Source organism: Pyrus communis, chromosome 8 (genome assembly GCF_041283825.1).
Source record: "Pyrus communis isolate YQ-2024b chromosome 8, ASM4128382v1, whole genome shotgun sequence".
Taxonomy (NCBI): domain Eukaryota; kingdom Viridiplantae; phylum Streptophyta; class Magnoliopsida; order Rosales; family Rosaceae; genus Pyrus; species Pyrus communis.
Window position 1 is genome coordinate 16,255,178 of NC_142572.1, and position 18,167 is coordinate 16,273,344.

At 38.9% G+C, this 18,167-nt stretch overlaps 2 protein-coding genes and 1 pseudogene across 3 annotated transcripts; 1 reads left to right on the forward strand and 2 right to left on the reverse strand.

Annotated features, from left to right (window-relative positions):
* Window positions 1-342: 342 nt before the first annotated feature.
* LOC148695197 (calcineurin-binding protein 1-like) lies at window positions 343-6,787 on the reverse strand (annotated as a pseudogene).
* A 776-nt stretch (window positions 6,788-7,563) lies between these two features.
* On the forward strand, window positions 7,564-9,090 carry LOC137716835 (uncharacterized). The gene is made up of 4 exons (XM_088698182.1): window positions 7,564-7,792; window positions 8,051-8,101; window positions 8,329-8,531; window positions 8,793-9,090. The coding sequence occupies exons 1-4, from the start codon at window positions 7,747-7,749 to the stop codon at window positions 8,925-8,927; spliced, it is 435 nt and encodes a 144-aa protein (XP_088554308.1). The 5' UTR covers window positions 7,564-7,746; the 3' UTR covers window positions 8,928-9,090.
* A 1,544-nt stretch (window positions 9,091-10,634) lies between these two features.
* Window positions 10,635-16,656, reverse strand: LOC148695198 (profilin-like). Of its 2 annotated transcripts, XR_015965332.1 has the most exons (6): window positions 16,449-16,656; window positions 15,909-16,046; window positions 15,518-15,660; window positions 11,747-11,930; window positions 11,354-11,554; window positions 10,635-10,982 (listed from the first exon to the last, which is right to left on the reverse strand). XR_015965332.1 is itself a non-coding variant. In XM_088698595.1 (4 exons), exons 1-3 carry the CDS (start codon window positions 16,569-16,571, stop codon window positions 15,526-15,528), a joined length of 396 nt encoding a protein of 131 aa, XP_088554721.1. In that variant the 5' UTR covers window positions 16,572-16,656; the 3' UTR covers window positions 12,783-14,084; window positions 15,518-15,525. The 2 variants fall into 2 exon arrangements, 1 of the variants encoding a protein (XP_088554721.1); XM_088698595.1 differs by lacking the exons at window positions 10,635-10,982; window positions 11,354-11,554; window positions 11,747-11,930 and adding an exon at window positions 12,783-14,084.
* Window positions 16,657-18,167: the final 1,511 nt, after the last annotated feature.

Here is an 18,167-nt window from a genome sequence, read left to right on the forward strand (position 1 = left end):
TTGAAAGGCCCCGTTATTTAGCGGCCGGACTGGAATTTAGTAGAGTGAATTAGATGATCTCAAACAACATTAAACCTTGAAATGCGTTCTGATGTGCGGATTTGGAGTTTAGATTTTAGCACTTTTGGATTTGAGGTTCGGATTTAGGCCATTAGGAGTATTTTGCACTTTTGGCGTTTTGGGGGTAAAGATTTTGGCAACATACAACTTAGGGCATGTGTTTTGGGGTTTGAATTTGTAGATTTTGGGCTTTTGAGGTTTTGAAAATACAACTACAATGCTAATTCTCCAAATATCTTAACACTTCAAGGTATCTTACGTTGCTTTCAGTTGGGTATCACATTAGCCTGGTGAGATTAACAAGGAGAACATATTTAAAACACTGACACAATCAGTTACATGTAATTCACTTATGTCCGAACCTCTTCCATCTGCTGTTGTATTGTTCCTCTCTGTAATGCTGTTGTTGCATCGCTGCAGTAAGGGAGAAACAAATAAACCCGCTTGATGCACGCTGGAAGGTGGTGGATTGACACATTGCATGGAGTTCTCAGGAAATGGGGTGGATGCTATGGTTTTCACCGGAGCCGCCTCTGCGTCACTGGTTCCAGTATGGTCGGCTCCATCTCTCGCATAACCTGCAGCCGGTAATGTAGCTACAACCATCAGTGGGTGCGTGAGTGAAAATGTTACATCTACAAAACCCATTTAAGGCGAGCACCCTGCGTTCAACATGAAATACGCACGGAAGAAGAATAACCTGTGTGCAGAGTGCCTGTGTTGGGTATCCTTTGTGTTCGGGGACACTGACGAGGCTCCAGCTCCTTTTTTAGTTTAGACTGCAAAGCACAACCACAATAAACTTGTCACGGGTTACTCCAATTCATTTCCTTAATTACCTCAAACTTGTATCGAAGTTGTTCTTGCTTTTATGTGAACATATTCTAAATGACATTATGTTTGGGTTTCTTAACGTAAAAGAACTACGAGAAAACAAATTTAATGGTGTCATCGGGCCCTTCTGATTGTTTTCAGACTGCTGCAAGTCAAGTTTAAACCCAAAAAGAGAAGGATCTAGCTACCACAGAATTTAGATGTTTTGACGCGTGAGTTTCCATACCTTTGCATTTTCTTCACGGTGCTTTACAACAAAAGGGATGTTTGTGTAACAGCCACGCAGTAATGTGTAAGCCCGCAAGAGAAGCTTTCTCGGAATGCTATGGTCAATGATTTCAGCGCCATCCATGGTTGGCCTCAACTGTGTATCCTTTGCTAACCAAGATGGAACCAAATACATGTTGACACCAGATGAGGGAATCACACAGGAGCTCTCACGATAAAAATTACAAGAAGATCAAAGCAGAGCCCGCGACCTCCAAATTCTCATCTGAAGCTTTCTTAACTATCAAATTCTTTATTTTAGACGAAATAGGATTTTGTTTTCTGCACGAATTTTGAAATAGGCTGGGTCCTTGAACGCTGAACTCCATGATTCATCTGTTTGTAGATCAACACAAAGCGGCTGGCTATTTTCCGGCATACCTGATGGCTTAAGGACCTGAATTTCCCTGGTGATTTCAGACTCTGGGAGTGATCTGCGCCAAGCCTAGTATAAGAGTTCGTTACCAAGCAATGGAAGCATGCCTACAAACTTTTGCACAGTTCCTGTTTAACAATTTTGGATTCTTAAACCTCTTCCGCATCTTCTAGTTTATGGCTTCAAGAATGTCCAGCTTGCCATTTTTCTCCAATGTTGTTATATGTTCATGAACAAATCTGCAGAAGTACGAGGAGATCATTAGACTCTGGAAGGAGAACCATCTTGTTTAAAATAATAACGTAAACGGATCGAGGCTTAAAAGCAGTTAAGATTCAACTTACCCATGTAAACTGCTTTCCGACGTTTCAGTGGCCTTAACCTCAGGCAAAGCACATATTTCTGGCCATAAGTTCCCCCACTTCGTGAACAAAACAAACACTTCAACCTCAGGCAAAGCACATATTTCTGGCCATAAGTTCCCCCGCTCCGTGAACAAAACAAACACTTTCTCCAACATGTGCTCAGAATTACTTGTCGCACCAGAGCCAACAGTCTTAGCTCGACGTATGGATGAAATCAGGGCCTTAACATGCCTCCCTAGTGCAACGGGAACACGATCTTCAATGCATTTAAATTAATTGAGAAAAAAGTACATCAGAAACAGAACAAGAACAGCTTGATGAGGGATGCTGTTTTAGCAGTAACGATGACATAATTGAACGACTAAACGGTAGAGGTCAAATTATTACCCTCTTATCAGCTCAAAGAGACATATAAGCACGGTCAAGAGTACAGATGTCTCCAGTCTTCTCCAACGGTTCCAAATAGAACAGATAATTCTGAATGCAAAGTAATAAATTTTCGAGAAATTTCGGGGGTAAGTTGACTTCAAGGGACTTTTTACTCCCAGAAACCAGGAGTTTTCCGCCCGATAAACAGAGAAGATATATCCCATCAGGTCTATATGAATCATAATTTCAAGCTACTTAACAACATGGATAACAAACAAACATGGACAACAAACTGAACTGTTGAAATTGGGTTTTCCTTGTAACATTTGAAATAATATACAGGAAGGATTTTCCCTTAAATGGTTTTGTTTTAAACTACTGAAATGAGATTTACGTATTAACATTCGAAAAACATTAACTGTTGCACAGAATTACAGTTGTACCTTCCTTTTTTGGCTGTGCTATCAGTCTCCCACATATTTATTGTAAATGATGAGCGAAATGATTTGACGCAAAGGGAGAGTTCATCCTTTGCCCTCTCCAATGCACCACTTTCCCCCCTTCTAAACAGACCTTGAGCAAGCATATATCTAGCCTTATGGAAATGTTTAAGCTAAGCTCCCATTCAACACAAGTTTCAAGGGCAGAAAGACAGTCGCTATAATGCATGTTCCACACCTCTAAATTGAGTAAATCTTCATTCTCCCCAGTGTTTTCTTGTGTGCTTTTATCCTTGGGCGAAAATGAATTTTCAGACCCCATGTTACCTAAGATCTCATGATAGAATCCTTTCTTGATTGACTAAAGGCATATGTTGAAAGAACATGAAGGGGCCAAAGATTAATTTCAAAACATATAAAATAGTAGGATATAAAGTCTCCAAGTCCACAAACTATTTCAATGAAATCAGTCGAGTAGACATCACTAAGAAGAAAAAACCTTTAAAGCGTCTAGAATTTGTTTTCGGCACGCACAAAGTATCTTCAAAAGCGAAGCATGCATCTGGTAGACTGGATCTACAGCTGTTGGATTTAGAGCAATAGCTTTATCATAAGATGACAACGATGTCTCACAAGAGAACTTGAGCTTTTCACAGAGCTTTCCGATATAGTAAGCATGTGACCGATCTTGCCTGACACAGAAGAAAGCACAGACAGATCACCATTTGATTATGGCACATGAGGTGGTTGGTTTCTGTCTGGAAAAGTGAAACTACATAGAAAAGAGGGCATACTTACGAGCAAAAGCTTTTTTAAAATGTCCCATTGGGTTCTCACAAAACATCGTCCATGCTGAATCCTTCACAGGTGAAACAGTTCGCTGATCATAAAATGGCACCACACTTTGAAGGCTATCATAGTACACCAATGCCAATAACTCGTGTATCTCAGACTGAGCCACAAAATGAGGTAAAAGTAGCATTCTTCCTCCATCCTGCCACATTGATGTGCTTAATGCCATCATTTAGCAACAAGTCTACTTCCTGTAAAAAGGATCATTATAAAATGAAACACTACCTCATCGTAGATATTTCCGAGTCTTTGCCAACTTTGAAAACGTAGAGGATTGTAAAGTAAATCATATTTGAAGAGCTTTGCATTATGCTGCACAAATTCTTCCCCTTTGTTGGTAAGCACAAAGCCGGGCCATTTATCAGTAGCATTCATTTCCTCGGACAGGGCAAGGAAATAATACAAGTTGCAACAGACATCCAGATACGGCTCCGAGCTGCAAATATTCAATAATACAAGCAGACAGATCATTCTATGAATTACGAAATTTATGAATTAACGTTCATCTGAGAGATCAATTACATTCTTAAAATACAAACTAGAAAATTTATTTATGTATACCTCCCAGCTGGTGATGTCTTTTGTCATTTAAGGTCTCTCGCATCTGGAGTATAATCATTGTTACGGTTTCAAGAAAGACATCAGACCCAGCCTTTTCTGAGAGCTTATCTTCACACAAAATGAGGGTCATCTAAGAACCTATCTGTTGCATTTCCAGCCAATACATCCTCTCGTGGTTGTGGAAAATGTTTGCGTGTGGCTCTGAGTACTCGTCGAACTTTAACTAGTCCTGTCCTCTGCAACATACATGTATATAAGTAGCCAAATAAAGGTTGGGGAAACTAAAAAGCTGTGGGTGCTACAACGCCCTGTCATTGGAACCCTTGGGATAAATTGTAATGATGAGCATAGAGGCACAGGCAACATATGCATACACATGGAATAAAATATAGGGAGGGAGAGGGGAGGAGCTCACGGAAGAAGCCTTTGTATAAGGGAGTATGTACTGAAAAACATCAGCACACTGTTCCTTTGTCTGATAATCACCTGGGCTAGTATTTTTCTGCACAACTAACTCATCTTCATAGGATGAATCAGATCTAATATTTAGATCATATAAGCAGAAGAAGCACTGATCCCATGCATAATCAATTTTTAACTCAAGTTCCTCACTGTCATCTTCAATGAGCTCATCTCGGCTTCATTTAATTGATCACTTTCTTCTTCAGATCTGTTGAACTTGTCACCAGATCCATCTACATGTCGCTTTCCACCTTCCAGTCCCATGCTGTCTTTATCTATGGCATTATCAAGTGAAGTGATTTTGGAAGGTATCCCTTCAGAAGCACCCTTTCCTGCAGCACTGGTCTAATCTATTCCAGTGTGCACCATTTCCAAATCAGTATCTGATTTTGATTCATTTAGAGACATTTTGGTAGGACAATTTAGGCAAAGCTGCTCACTGGATTGAGTTGTTTCCTGGTTTGATGAGTTAACGTTAGATTTAAACTTCATATCCAAGGCCAACAGATGCTTAATTGCGAACTTAAGAAAATTTCCTTCCTCCACTTCACCACCCTGCCCGGCACAGCAAAGCCCATACTCAGCGAGTAAATCATGCAGTGTCACAATTAAGTCCACCTACGAGGCAAAGTCTGAAAATTTAGAAAAAGTTAAAGAGGACGTAACAAAAAAAAAAAAATATTCGTGAGAGAATTCGTTGTATGACCAACTTGAGCTGACAAGACTCACTTGAGTTTTAACATTTATCATGGTGTTGAGGTGCTGAATCTTGCAGAATGCGATGGAAGCTTCAATGAACCAACTCCTTTCAATTTGATCAGTATTTACCAGACCAGAGGACTTCTTAGGGACGAATATGCTTGCAATGTTGTACACTACTGACAAGAGCAAGCATTGCATATCACCTGTGCTGCTCATCCGAATAGTGCCCTGCAAGCATAAGATATAATTACATACTGCACAAAACATGAAATTACAAAATCTCTAGACTGATCAATAAAGTTATTGACTTGTGAAAACCTAATTCTTTGTTTGATTGGAAAAAATGTTCGGAGTTTTACAGTTTGAGGTAAGCATGATCGAGTATCAAAGCTATTTATACATGAATATCGATTGACTTACAGAATCCCCAGATTGATCAATCCAGTTCTTCACTCATGAAACACATTGAGAAATAGCCTTCACTTCCTCGGCAACAAATAAATTCCAGCACTGCTTGCTTGAACTTTCTTGTGTGTCTTTGTCAGAAAGAAGCATAGTAAGTGTTTGATCCTGATTTCAGCATTCATCAATCTCTGCAGCTGCCATAAGGATTTGCAATTTCCGCTGATGGCAATTCAAATAAACATCAACACTCATAGCCTTTTCTGAGAGCTTATCTTCACACAAAATGAGGGTCATCCTTGTGTTCTCGCCTTGTGTTCTCGTATGCCTTGATTAAAATGTTGAGTGCTGATGGTTCAACAGAAGTAATTTCCTCTCCGCCTTTATCCGCTATGCGCAAGGGTAATGCATCAGGGGGAACATTAAGTCTTCTCCATGCATTAAGAAATCAACCTTTAAAATGTTAATTTCATGGAGAATTCTGTAAATGATTTAACTCTTTAACAACCTTGCAATATGGAAGGCGGATCACACATTGGGAATCATTCGTATTTTCCTTCTTTTCCAAAAGAGACAAGGAAATATAGAATTCTTGGTGGGCTTTTTCCTTGTTGCCATCCAAAATAGATACCGTCCACCAAACCAGAAAAATCAAACCCAGAAGGAAGTGTTACTTGTTAAAGGAGAACCATCTAATGATACATCCTGGCAAACAGAGGTGTTCACGGATATTCCATCAGTACCAAAGAATCTCTCAAGCCTAAAAATAATTTCATCTTCCACGGCTACTGATTCAATAATTTTACAAAGATGATAAGATGCCTAGACATGAATTCAGATAGCCTGGAAACATCGGAAGACAATGACCCAAGATTATAATAAAGTTCAGCAAGAAAGAGGCAACATTTGGTGCTCATATCCTTCCCCCAATTCCTTGTAATCCCTTCCAACCCCAAGAACTTAACAAATGCATCCTGAGACAAAATACCTCTACTAGCAGCCTCCTCTAAAAGCAAATGAGCCACAGGGAAAGCACCATGGTTATTTGATGTTTTTTTTCTAATAAATCTGGACATCTCACCATATTGTTGGCTCATTGTTAGCTCATTATGAGGTTTAACTTAGTCTCTTATTTTTCCACCCGTTTAGTATAGATAATATTGTTTGTTCCAAGTATATGGGATGCATTAAGATAAACTTTGATTGAAAAAACAAATGTGGGGTGCATTAAGATAAACTTTGATTGAAAAGCCAAATGTGGGGTGTATTAAGTATGTAGATTGTATTCAACAATACGTGAGATGTTAACAAGCCTTATTTAATAATCACAATTAAGTTGAAATGTTAAAATGGTCCCTATGTTTTAGTCATTGAGTCAATTTAGTCCATATGTTTTCAATTTGGCCAATTTGATCATTGTGTTTATCTCCTTTAACCAATTAAGAATATTTTCATCTAATTTTTGTAAAAAAATATATAAATTATTATAAACTTATTTATTAAATTATTTATTCTATTGAAAATATTTAAAAATTAAATTAAATTAAAATTAAAAGAAAAATTGTTCCCCTTCCAACTCCCCAACCTCCTCCCTAACACTACCCCCTATTTTTTCTACGTCACAACCTTAATCATTTTTCAGATTAGAAGTTTTATCTCTTATATGTGTTATTTCTTATTGATTTTTATCTTTATGTAAAGAGAAAGGATAATTATATCTAGTATAATTTTTCATATAAATTTTTTAAAAGAGATGGAATGAAATGTTCATAATTAGCTAACATAGACAAACACGAGAATTAAATTAGTCAATTCAAAAATACGGCAACTAAGTTGACTATATGACTATAACACCGAGATCATTTTAATATTTAAGCCTCGCAATTCAGAATCACAGGTTAAAATAAAAAATAAAAAAATTGAGAATCACATGTCATAACAATTTCTCCACCCTGAGGAGACTGGAAGTGAACAAAGATACGAAAAGCTAAAACCCTAGAGCCGGCGCCCTCCGACGGTTGGGTTGTTTTGGGTTGTGTCCTCGTCAGTGAGCAAAATGGGTCGTGGCGGCGGCGGCGGCCGTTCTGGTTCCCGCTCCGGAGGTGAGAAAACACGGAAATTCGATCTGTTTATGTTTTATGTTGTTGATCCCAGCTGATTTCTCCATCTTATCTGTGGCTCGCAAGGTTTTGGTCGATCTTCCTTTAATAGCCGCCTTGGTTTTCCCTTCTTTTTTGGGATCCGTATATAAAACTATGGTTTGGTTTGGCTTGGTAGTTAATTATTCATTTGCATAATTTTGGGGGTTTTCCCAAAACCCTAACCTAACCTGATAAAAGAATTTCATGTTTAATCTGCAGGATTCAGATCCTCCCGCTTCCGTTCCCGTTCCTCTGGCACAAGTTTAAAGAGTACGTACGAATTTAGTTGTTTTCAATTTCGTTGCATGCTGCTGGGTGGGTGGGGCTTCAACACTTTGATATTATTAATCTTGATGATCCGCACTTCCCCGTCACGTTAATTAGGTTTATCTCGTAATTAATTGCCGGTATCATTTCATTTCGTGGTCTATCATCAGTTCTCTCTGTGTAATTACAAAACTATTATGTAATGATAATATCTAAATTAATTCTGTTAGGTCCTAGTGCCCCTGATGAGGTGGTGGTGAGATATTCGAACGGCGGCCCTGTTAGGGTTGTTCGTCCTTCAGACGTTGAAGGAGCTGCGTTTCAGAGTAATTTATATTCCGAGTATGATAAATACGGGACTCCTTCCGGATACTTGCCTTGTGAGGGATTTGAGCTTTGTGGCTGCAAAAAATTGCTTATGTCTGCGATTGAGGTATTTATACTTGTCTCGGTCTTCTTCTTCTTCTTCTAGTACCATATACAAGTTTCGTCTTGCACGTGGCTTATAGCTTTTACATGATCTCCATCAGTTTTCTGGAATCGGAAACCGAATGATATAACTAGAGCACTTGTTAATCAGTTCCTATGAATAAAATCAACTTCTGCGTGATATTGCGATTAAATAGAGAAATCAAGCCAATATTTTGAATGAAAACCTCTTCATGTTTATTTATTTTTATTGTTTTTATGCTAGACAACCCTATTTGATGGGTGTAACAGTCCCGTCGGTTTGTCTTGCCGCCTTTTCTTGGAACTTTATTGTGGTGTTGAGGTGGACATTGGTGCGTTAAAGAAAGGCTCGACTTGCAGTGGTCCGGTTCAAAAATGAACATCCTCAACAATGGCTTGCTCAAAGCTCTGGATATTGTGAAACCCTTTCTTATGTCTTATTTGTTGTTTTCATTGCTTTTTCATACATGGTTTGTAATCTCTTCATAATTCCAACGTGACATGAAATGCACTCTTAATTCCATATGCTTTTGTCGATGCAACGGAGTGGCTTAATTACTTTTGTGGTATCGAATTGGAGGTAGTCATAGATGTGGTATGCTTTTCCACGAGTTTTTATTCAATCTTCTTGTGGAAGATCGATGTAAACATTTATTTGTCGTCAAATTTAATCTCTGCTTACCGAACCGAGAGTTCTTCAAGTTGAAGATCCAGCAGAGGTTGGACTTCCAGGCTTCCTGAGATTAAGGGTGGATTTTGACGCATTACGGCCCTTAATTACATGTTGTTCGGTACCATGCCCAGCTAGGGGCTCCTATGTGATTCGATTCAAGTATGAAGGGTTGAGAATTTTCGGCTACCGTTGTGGGAGGTTAGGCCACTCGAGTGCGTGTCCTCGTCCAGCGCCACTGCTACCATCTGGCGAAACCCGAAAATTGCATCGACAACTCTCGAAAAATTATCTCGATATCAAACGACGTACTACTAGACTGCCTACGTATCCTTGATAAAATCAAAAGACCTAGTTCGTTAATGGTTTGAATTTTTGGGGCTTCTAGCAAGTGAATGACCTCACTAAAATTTGGTACTTCTGGATTTGTGCGGTTGCGTCTAGATTGAATTTCTAGATTACTTATGTATCCTTGACGGAATCAAACCGGCGTAGTTCTAGCGTGATTTGATTTTGATGGGTTTTGTACCATTTGGATTTTGGATTGGCTTTTTGCCATTTTAGAATGATTTTGTGTTACTTGAGAAATTTGGGACAACTCTATGCCGTTTGAGACTTAACACGGTTTCGTGCCGTTTGAGACTTGACATGGCTTCGTGCCATTTGAGACTTCACGTGGCTTGTGTCATTTTTGGCTTGATATTTGAATGACGGATTAATTTGAAAGGATTTGGGCCCTTTGTACGATTTCGAATTCAAGAACTTGATCGAGTGGGTGATTGGCGCATTGAAGACATTGATGGTTTTCGTACCATTAGAAAATTTGGAATTTGGAGTTGGGAGTTGTAGGCTTGATACCGTTTGGGTTTGGATAATTAATAGGTCAAAAGACCCATTAACTTGGAATTTGTGTGTGATGATTTGAAAGGAAAAGTTCGGCTAAATCACACAAAATGGGTAACCTAATTTGGTACCGAATTCGTCATCCATGAGATTTGAACCCAATACCTCTCACTCCCAAGCGAAAAGAAATACCACCAGACCGTAATACTGAATGACAAAATATCAAAGTTAGACAACTTCAAAAGTAGTGAATAAGGCATCTGGGAATTTTCGACTTTGAAGTGTTTCCTTTGTAACAATGATAAAATTCAAAGTGAATTTGACAAATGGCGCGGTTAATTCCGGACAAGCTCACCCAAATTTGACAAATGTGCAAATTTTGTTTATAATTTAGTGTCCCTAGCATTACTCATGATAAAATTCACCACTTAAAACTCGAAAGTGGTGAATATCTTTAGACAAGCTCGCCCAACTCATGGTCTGGTAAACCAAACTACATAGTACAAACACCCGTTTCACGTAGGCATTCGGGAGATAACGACACCAATTACATATGTTTTCAAGTATAAGAAGGAAGAAAATAAACTTTGGGGATAATAATTGTAAAATTAAAAGACTATCATTCACAAAGACATTCCATATCCAGAGCATGAGTCGAAATTAAATAGTAACGGTCAAACAAAAGAAGGAATTCAACGTGAATTCCGGCCGATGCAAGCCAAGTCTCCAAAAACAGCAAATCACAGGAGGGGAAAGGGGAGATAATCAACTCTCACCGAAGCAATTAGAGACCCTGCTCGGTGAGGTAATCGCCCAGCCTCTCAACGACTTTGTTGCACTGCCCAGGAGTCACAGGCTCATCATATGCACCGATTAACAGGGCCTGGCTGATCGTCTTGATGGTAATTCCACCCGAACCCCCTGACATAGTAGACCCATCACGTCAATAGAAATATCACAGAGTTAAACAAAATCAAACATCTGCACCTATAAAGTAGCAGTACGTGGTTTCAAAATCTAAACAATGTGTTCTGAGCGTTTAGATTTACACTCGAATCTAAACAGTAATACAGTAAAAGTAAATCAAGCATCTGATTCAAATCAAGAACAATTACTCCGAGTTAATCAGATAAAAAACCACATAAACACTTTAATTAAGTTCATCATTTCTCTATCAAGTTCAAATCCTATGCATGTCATCGATCGGATTAGAAAAAGTTAAAGAGAACGTAACAAAAAAAATATTCGTGAGAGAGTTCGTTGTATGACCAACTTGAGTTGACAAGACTCACTTGAGTTTTAATATTTATCATGGCGTTGAGGTGCTGAATCTTGCAGAATGCGACGGAAGCTTCAATGAACCAACTTCTTTCGATTTGATCAGTATTTACCGGACCTGAGGACTTCTTAGAGAGGAATATGCTTGCAATGTTGTACACTACTGACAAGAGCAAGCATTGCATATCACCTGTGCTGCTCATCCGAATAGTGTCCTGCAAGCATATGATATAATTACATACTGCACAACACATGAAATTACAAAATATGTAGACTGATCCATAAAGTTATTGACTTGTGAAAACCTAATTCTTTGTTTGATCGGAAAAAATGTACCGAGTTTTACAGTTTGAGGTAAGCATGATCGAGCATGAAAGCTATTTATACATGAATATCGATTGACTTACAGAATCCCCAGATTGATCAATCCAGTTCTTCACTTGGGAAACACGTTGAGAAATAGCCTTCACTTCCTCGGCAACCAATAAATTCCAGCACTGCTTGCTTGAACTTTCTTTTGGGTCGGTCACAAAAGACTCGTACACAAAAACCAATGGTTGCCTTGCCTTTCAAATCCAACAAGTCTACTTCCTGTAAACAGGATCATTACAAAATGAAACTTTTCGAGACAAAAATCTTTTGGTTTCTGCAGAATTCACAAATCAGAATGATAGACAACAAACATGCATTTGAGGCATATGCATCCATATAATGTTCAGTTTCTTTTGGCAATTCGATACACTTCCTTCCTCCCATGTTCAATGGGATTGATCAGTTCTATCCTTTAACTACACAAAATTTCAAATTGTGGGTATATAACTATGTATGAATAGGCGAAGCTCCATGGCAAATATAGGAGGCTTATGAATTGGTCCAATGGCATAAACGAAAACAAATGATGAAGAGCATAGGCAGATGCAAAAGATGACGGGCATAGGCTGATACATTTTTATTACACGAATCATACACATAGTCAAAACATTAGAGAATACTAGCAATAAAGTCTTATCATTCATTAGTCAATCAATCCAGCGAATAAAGAATGCTACAACGCCTTGTCATTAGAACCCTTGTGATAAATTGTAATGGTGAGCATAGGCACATGCAATGTATGCAAACACATGGAATTTTAGAAAAAAAAAAAAGGGAGAGAGAGGGGAGGAGCTCAAAGAAGAAGCCCTTGCATAAGGGAGTATGTACTGAAAAACATCAGCACACTGTTCCTTTGTCTGGTAATCACCGGGCCTCGTATTTTTGTGCCTACAGTACTCATCTTGATAGGATGAATCACATCTAATTTTTGGACCATATTTAACCCAATCATTGTGCAAAATTTGGACAATTAATAAAAAAGCAAGGCAACAAAATATAATAAACATATATATGAAGAAGGGAACTTTAACGAAAAGCTCTCAATACTATTCACTTTAACAAAAAACCATATTTGAACACAAAATTTTCAAACGATTTTCATTAGGTCTCCTTATGACAAATTCAACATCAAAGGCTAAGCTAGCATTCCCATCATTAATAAAAATATTCAACTGTTCCATCAAGTCTCAAATAAACAAACTTCAAATAGGAAAAGTCCAAACAAAATTTTAAACAAAGTCCTTCTGAAAATAGTATTTTTCCAGGGCTCGCCTTGATCATCCGTATTCCTGCAAATTTCAAAAAAACAAAAAAAGTTCTCCAAGATAGATCCATTGGAGAAACCCAAGATGTGCATTTTCGACGCCGTTTGCAAGCTCACCATGTTTGTGGAGCTCTCCCACATCCTTATGGCTCTTCCTGTTCTGATAGAGACGCTCAAGACGTTGACTCCGTATAAGGCCCTAGATTGCATGTTGAAGAAAGAGGGAGAGAAATGGGACCCGAGTAGGGGCTACAAACAACAAGACCGCTCTAGGGATGAGATGACAAATGGTTGGTGCAAGGAGATATGTGGAGAGGCAAAGGGACAGAAACCAGAGGAATCGGTCGGAGAAAGCAAATCCAAGAAGGAAAAGGAATCGGAAGGAGAGAGCGAATAAAATAAGGAAGAGGAATCGGTAAGAGAGAGCAAGGTATCTTCGGGCGGAGACGAATGACCGGGTAATACTAAACAAAAAAATTAGTATTACCCGTTCATTCGTCTCCGCCCAAAGATACCTTGCTCTCTCCTGCCGATTCCTTTTCCTTCTTGGATTTGCTTTCTCCATCTGATTCCTCTGGTTTCTCTCCATTTGCCTCTCCACGCACCATGTCCTTATCAACCTGCACCAGCCATTTGTCAACTCATCCGTCCCACTTCTCTCCCCCTTTCTTCAACATGTAATCCAAGGCCTCATACGGAGTCAACGTCTTGAGTGCCTCCCTCAGAGTAGGAAGAGCTAGAAGGATGTGGGAAAGCTTCGCAAACACGGTGAGCTTGCACACTGAGTCGAAAATGCGCATCTCGGGTTTCTCCAAATGATCTATCTTGGAGAATTCAGAGGCATTATCCGGATACATGTGGAGTTTGACAACTCATTGGCCATCTTGACACCCTCCTTCAGAATCACTCGAAAATCTTTGGCATTGTGTTTCCTATGTCTGAAGCACATCTTGGACAACCTCCATGCAGCCACGTTGCCGTTCAGATGAACCATGCTGATTTTGTTTGGATTTTTTCTTTCGGGAGCAAGAACGGATATCACATCTTTTATAGTGTACACCTAAGGTTGAAGGGAGTGGTTCATGCCCCCGGCCAGAATATGCTTATAGCTGTCGGCCAGATGGTACGGTAAATAATATTAAATAATATTAAATTTAAACAACATTAAAGAACACAATCTCCACTATAGTATTACTTGAAAAGATTGAATTGAAAAAGATAGTGGAGAGGACAAATTTGTAGGTGTATGAATTATAGCCCAATATCCACCCTATTTATGGACATTGGAAACTAAAGATAAGAAGTGTCATGTAGATAAAAATCCTATCTAAAATTTCCAGAACCAATTACATCTCGACACGTGGCACTCAAAATCCTATTTGAAAAATTATTAAGATTACATATCAACAAGAAATATGAAGAGTTGCTCATATATCGACACGTGTCACTTGAAATCGGTGAAGTAAAATTATTGACATTCCATATCGATAAGAAATCTGCATAGTTATTCACATATCGACACATGGCACTCGAAATCCGAGACGTAAAATTATTGAGATTCCATATCGACAACAAATCTGGAGAGTTACACACTTTAAAGGCACATGTCACTTTATTCGAAAAATTATTGAGATATCTCATTGTCCGTACGGTCGTTGAGGAGCTTGCCGATAGTGGCCCACTTATTTCCGTACTTCGCATACGCCTCGTCGGTGATCTGATCCTCCTCATGAGTGAAGGCCCATTGCTTCACCTCCGGCGAGAGGTAGTTGTACCACTGTTGCCGGCAGGACTTGCCTGATCGTCCTTAAACAAGCAAGTTGATGCCAGGACGATCAGGCAAGTCCTGCCGGCAACAGTGGTACAACTACCTCTCGCTGGAGGTGAAGCAACGGGCCTTCACTCATGAAGAGGATCAGATCACCGACGAGGCGCATGCCAAGTACGGAAATAAGTGGGCCACCATCGGCAGGATCCTCAACGACCGTATGGACAATGAGATATCTCAATAATTTTTCGAATAGAGTGACACGTTTCTTTAAAGTGTGTAACTTTCCAGATTTGTTGTCGATATGGAATCTCAATAATTTTACGTCTCGGATTTCGAGTGCCATGTGTCGATATGTGAGTAACTTTGCAGATTTCTTATCAATATGGAATCTCAATAATTTTACTTCTCCGATTTCAAGTGACACGTGTCGATATATGAGTAACTCTTCAGATTTCTTGTTGATATGTAATCTTAATAATTTTTCAAATAGGATTTTGAGTGCCACGTGTCGAGATGTAATTGGTTCTAGAAATTTTAGATAGGATTTTTATCTACATGACACTTCTTATCTTTAGTTTCCAATGTCCATAAATAGGGTGGATATTGGGCTATAATTCATACACCTACAACTTTGTCCTCTCCAATATCTTTTTCAATTAAACAGTAACTGTCAAACAAAAGAACGAAATCAACGCGAATTCCAGTTGATGCAAAAACCCAGAAATGAAAACAGCAAATCACAGGAGGCAATTGGGGAGATAATCAACTCACCGAAGCAATTAGAGACCCTGCTCGATCAGGTAATCGCCCAGCCTCTCAACAACTATGTTGCACTGCCCAGGAGTCACAGGCTCATCATATATACCGATTAACAGGGCCTGGCTGGTCTTCTTGATAGTAATTCCACCCGAACCCTGATACAGTAGACGCATCAAGTCAATAGAAATATCAAAGAGAAAAAAAAAATCAAACATCTGCACCTATAAAGTAGCATTATGTGGTTTCCAAATCTCCCCATCTTCGACGGAAACTCTAAGTAGCAACACTGAACCGCAATCAATCAAAACGACATTCATATGACAAAGGAGTTCTGTATTCCACAATCTCTGAATTTAAGCTAAAAGCAATGGCATCTGGTAAGAGCAGGATTCCAAAACCTCACCTTCTTTCCTCGAATGACAGCGCCGGCTTCACCCTGGATCACCATATACTTCGTCCCACCAAGGAATAATCCAGTTGGGGCAAGTGTTCCGGGTTGATCGAAATCTTTCAGAATTGCGGCAATCTCCTCAGGCTTAAACTATAACAACAATCAAACAACAAAATCACGCCGGCGAACAATATATTCGGCAACATACCCAAAAATAAATAAACCAACTTGTTCTGAGCATTTAGATTTACACTCTAATCCAAACAGGAATACAGTAAAAGTAAATCAAGCATCTGATTCAAATCAAGAACGATTACTCCGAATTAATCAGATCAAAAACCACATAAACACTTCAACTAAGTTCATCAATTATTTATCAAGTTTCAATAGTATGCACGTCACGATCGGATCAGAAACCGATCGACCGAACCAGTCAGTGATAAAGTTACTTTTCGAAATCAGATCCGATGAACGAAGTAAATCTAGAACTTAAACAGCGAAATAAACACGAATAAAAGAGAGAGAGAGAGAGAGAGAGAGAGAGAGTCGAACAGCAGGGAAAGTGGTGCTCTGAGCCCAAACGCTGCCGTCTTGGCCAAGGATAGCGGCGGCGGTGAGGCGGTTGCCGTCGATATCGCACATCAGGTGGTCGTCGACGTACTGCTGCCACGACATCGTTTCGGAATCCCGATTGATCTTCTTCTCTCTTCTGGCGTTGAATGCTTTTGCGGTGGAAAGGGGGGAAAGCTTCTGGAGCTCAACGGAAATGGGAGATAAATATCTCGGGTTGTCACAGGAGGTTACACGTGGCGCGACGTGAGTTGTCTGTTATTGTATTATATTGTTTTCTTACCGAATCCAGTGTGAATCGGGTCCATGCATTTTCTCTTGGGTTTACGACTCTATAATCTTAAGATTTGTCGGTCTAAATCTAATTATGTTCATGGGCCAAAATAATTAAATTTGGAGTTCTTAAAGTTTGACATCCATCATGGCCCTGAAGACGCTAAAGTCATAAGGAACTCTGGAGGATGTCATCTGTGAGGATGGGAAAGCTCTGAAGACGCTAGTGTCATACGAAGCTCTTTCTCTTTTAGGGATGACATAAACTAGAGCTTCGTATGGCATTAGCATCTTCAAGTCTCCCGGAGCGTCGGAAAAGCTAACATCAAATGGCAAAGTTCAGCAAAAACAATGGATTTACCCACAGTGGTAGAAACTCGGAGCTTTAACTTCTCCAGCAGGTCCAACTTGACGAAAGTGGCAGCATTCTCGGGTGCATAATGATCTCCACTACCCTTTTGGCGAGGAGAAGGAGAAAAAAATTTAAACCTTAAAATTCAGAGATCGGTTCCAATAGAGTCCACACTTATTTTTATTTATTTCATAATTTGGTGTTTCTTAAAACTCAAAAGTCGGCTCTGTGTTTAGAGTTCAAGCACACCACACACTTTTACATTTCTACACTCTCTCATATATAGAGAGGGGTGTGCTATCCATACATACCATTTTACTTCTCACACACCCTTGATAATTTCTGTCCGTTGATCTTCTTCAATTCATCCGATTCGACGATCGAAAATTAAAAATATATGTGAGAAGTAAAATAAGACCTCTTCTACACCAAGCATTTGTTTTGGTAATTTATATTAATATTAAAGGTAATTTACACTTCATTACTTTCAAGTATCATGGTTTTTAAATTTTCATATATCAAAATTTTTTTATCCCAATGTTATACTAAAGTTTGATATTTTTGTGATACTTTTATTCTTCCGTCATTGAAAAGATTATTTGCGTTTTTGAAATAGCGTTTTAATATCTTTATTTAATTGGTCTTCTCGTGCCAATTTCAAAATGAATAAAAGAAATGATTCCCCGCGCTTAGTTCTTATTTTACAACACAAATGATTGCCTTTTGCTCCATGACTTCATACATGTTAAATGCACATTTAATTCTGTCGATGTAATGATTCATAACAATGAATGTTCAACAAACTTGATAGCAGAAAATAATTATGTATATGTACTCTGGTACGAATTTTGCTCTCAATAAAAAAAAAATACCATTACAAAATTCTTTCATCACAATATTGAATCTTGGGAAGTTAATGGTCTTAACTTCAACTAAAGCCAAAATCCTCGCCTACATATAAGCACCTCTTAAGGCTTCCCATTCTCATAGTTAAGTATTATCATCACTTCCCATACGTGTTTCCTAATATCTACTTCAATTCTTGAAGTAAAACTTAAAATTTAAGTTTTAAACCT